Raw genomic sequence first — 2,812 nt, 5'->3', positions numbered from 1 at the left:
TAGATTTACTCATATTTTTCGTGAAGAGAATGCGTGTGCTGAGGAGTTCACTAATTTAGGATATAGAGAATTATTTCGTTGGTATAATAGGTTTCCTTCTAGTTGTTATTGTAGACAATATATGCGTTCCATATATAGTTTGGATTTGAATTCCTTACACACATGCATAAAATTATATGTGCCATCTCCTTACAAAACTTATGAGATATAAAGATAGAGAGAAATGTGAGAATTAAATTTGGATTGTTGAGTGTGAATTACACGAAGGTACGTACAAAAATATGTGCATATTCTGAATGAATAGGGTGTGAAGCTATGTTAGAGGACTATACAAAATAATAAAGAATTAAAGAATATTGTATGGTGAGATAAAATGTTATCCTAATTAAAAGAGCTTGCTGGCGAATTCATCTACGACCATTCCTTCCATACCACAGGAAGCAGATTTTGAGGCAAGGCGTCTCAGCTCCGAAACGCTTCTTCCCAACTTCATTGCCACCTTCATTTCAAATACCTCACCGTTTTCTCTTTTCTCAATGTCTTTTTCTTCAAGCGTGTCCCTAATCGTCTCTTCCAACAGCGTGAAGAATCCACCACAGTTTCTGTACATTTCAAACACCATGCCTACTTGGCCACCATGCTCAAATGCATTAACTGCTGAAGCCAATGAGCCAGCCATGAGAGGCACTAATGCCGCCAATGATCCATTCCCCACAAACGAAGACCCCACTGCTGCAATCCCACTCAGTAAAGGCCCCGCAATTGCAAAACTCTTGCTCACCTTCAACGCTATGTTTCCAAGCCTCTCGTAGTCCTCACAGTCTTTCTTCTTTATCACTTCAATCACTTCTCTCAATTCCTTTTCAAGGTCTTCACTCCATCCATTGTTAGTCCTTTTGCTCTCTTGTGTTTTGCTTCTTCTATGGGACTGAGACGAAGGCCACCAGACTGCAGGTTCATATTTTGCGGGAAACTTGTCAAGCATGGCTCCCAACAAGGGAAGTGGGTAAGCTCTGTCGATTGCCAGCACCTTCTCCATTGAACTCTTCACATCTTTCTCTGTGGGATTTCCAAGAGCGATTATGGTTTGGATTTGGGTATGAAGCTGTTTGAAAAGCCTTGTAGCATTGCGTTGCTCCTCGGCGAGTTGTGAGGGCTGAATTTTGTTCATGATGAGTGACATTCCAGTGGCCGCAGAAAACAAGAGAGTGGATGATAGTTTCAAGGCCAAAAGAGGTGTCTCAGTGTCACCACTGGTGGCTGCAGCAACACCAGCCATGGCTGTGGCAGTGAGAGTGATCATGTTGACGGAGTTAAGAAGAAGAGTGTTCCAGTTGTTTCTTTGTTCGCCAATGTTTGTGTGCATTTGAATTCTGTCAGCGACTTCCTCTAGAATTGCGTAGAGTTGAACTGTGAGGTTATTAGATTTGTTGGTGGGACTGTATAAATCTTCATATATCTGTGTGGTAATCAGATTCTTCTCCAATGGAATAGTGTCTTTGGATCCATGAAGTTGATGAATCTTGAGTGTTCTTGATGGCAGTTTTGGAACGGAATAAGTGAGTGGTGAAGGGATAGAAGCGTTGACTTTTCTTACCGAAGAAGAGGATAAAGAGAGTATAGGTGTGGTTCGTAAAGAAGCCATGGGATGTGTCTCTACTGTTTGTGTTGATGAGATTGAGTTTGGAAGTATTGGAGATGAGAATGGAGATGGGAATGGAGATGAGATTGGAGATGAGAAGAATGGAGATGAGAAGGAGAGATAAGGGTAGGGTTGGCGTGTGTGTGTGTATATATATATATATATATATATATTGAGAGAGAGAACAGATCCAAAGGAAAAAGTCACGTATAAGGAAAACGTTGACTAATGAATATTTAGGAAAAGAAAAGTAGAAGAATAGACTTGGCCTTGGTGTGATGGCGGACTCTTTCAGCTCTCAGATTTTGGTGAGTTCGAAATTTCAACATCTTGGCTTTCAATGTGAGACGCAGTAAAGCCACCAACAACGCCATCAATATTAGAATGTCAAATCAAACTATCTAATACTTCTTCATTCAGCACAGGGATGATTTTTTGTTTCCTTTACTTATTCTTAAATTCTTTCTTTTCATTTATCACTCAGTACTCTTCCATAATGACAAATGTTTATTGTCTTCATCAGAACCTATGGAATCAAAAAAACACTTACTTGAGCTACTCAATTAACTGTCAAGTCGTTTTCTCTCTGGAATTTCAATATTCTTTTATATTTCAAAACACATCTCTCTATATATTTATATTAAACACATCCATGAGGGCTATCTATATTTTACATCAAGAGGAAAGGTTGTTGAAATTAATTTCAACTTGCTCATATAATAAATTAAGATATTCAAATTATTTTATAATCAAAAAGTTATTATACTTAATTCTTAGCACCATATGTATAACAATATTATCGTTAGAAAAGTAGTGGAAGACTTAATATTTTAATTTATCCCTTGGCCTTTTTAAGCGAAATTTTACGGGAAGTGCTTCAATTACAGAAAAACATCTATATAACCTCTTATTGCTATAGAAACAACAAATTATAACAAATTAAAAATAGAGATTAAGAGTATCATATACTCCACCAACTCAGAAATTTAGGATGTAGGAATTGTTCTATTCACTTTTTTTTTTATTATTAGCAAAGAATAAATGGATTTAAAGTGACACTTTAGGGTGTCCCAACCCTTATACAAAGTTCATCTTGAAAATAAAAGACAAACCCTTAGAAAGTTCCAATCAGAGAGAAAGGATAAAGATACTAAAACTAATGTAACAGTT

General features: G+C 37.2%; 1 protein-coding gene across 1 annotated transcript; it reads right to left on the bottom strand.

The window, feature by feature from the left end:
* Window positions 1-213: 213 nt before the first annotated feature.
* LOC137806721 (probable F-box protein At4g22030) lies at window positions 214-1,768 on the bottom strand. The gene has a single exon (XM_068606973.1). It carries the CDS (start codon window positions 1,643-1,645, stop codon window positions 386-388), a length of 1,260 nt encoding a protein of 419 aa, XP_068463074.1. The 5' UTR covers window positions 1,646-1,768; the 3' UTR covers window positions 214-385.
* Between the last annotated feature and the right edge of the window lie 1,044 nt (window positions 1,769-2,812).

This window comes from Phaseolus vulgaris, chromosome 3 (genome assembly GCF_000499845.2).
Source record: "Phaseolus vulgaris cultivar G19833 chromosome 3, P. vulgaris v2.0, whole genome shotgun sequence".
Classification (NCBI taxonomy): Eukaryota; Viridiplantae; Streptophyta; class Magnoliopsida; order Fabales; family Fabaceae; genus Phaseolus; species Phaseolus vulgaris.
The sequence above is the reverse complement of the archived record's forward strand: the minus strand, read 5'-3'. Positions and strand labels throughout refer to the sequence as shown.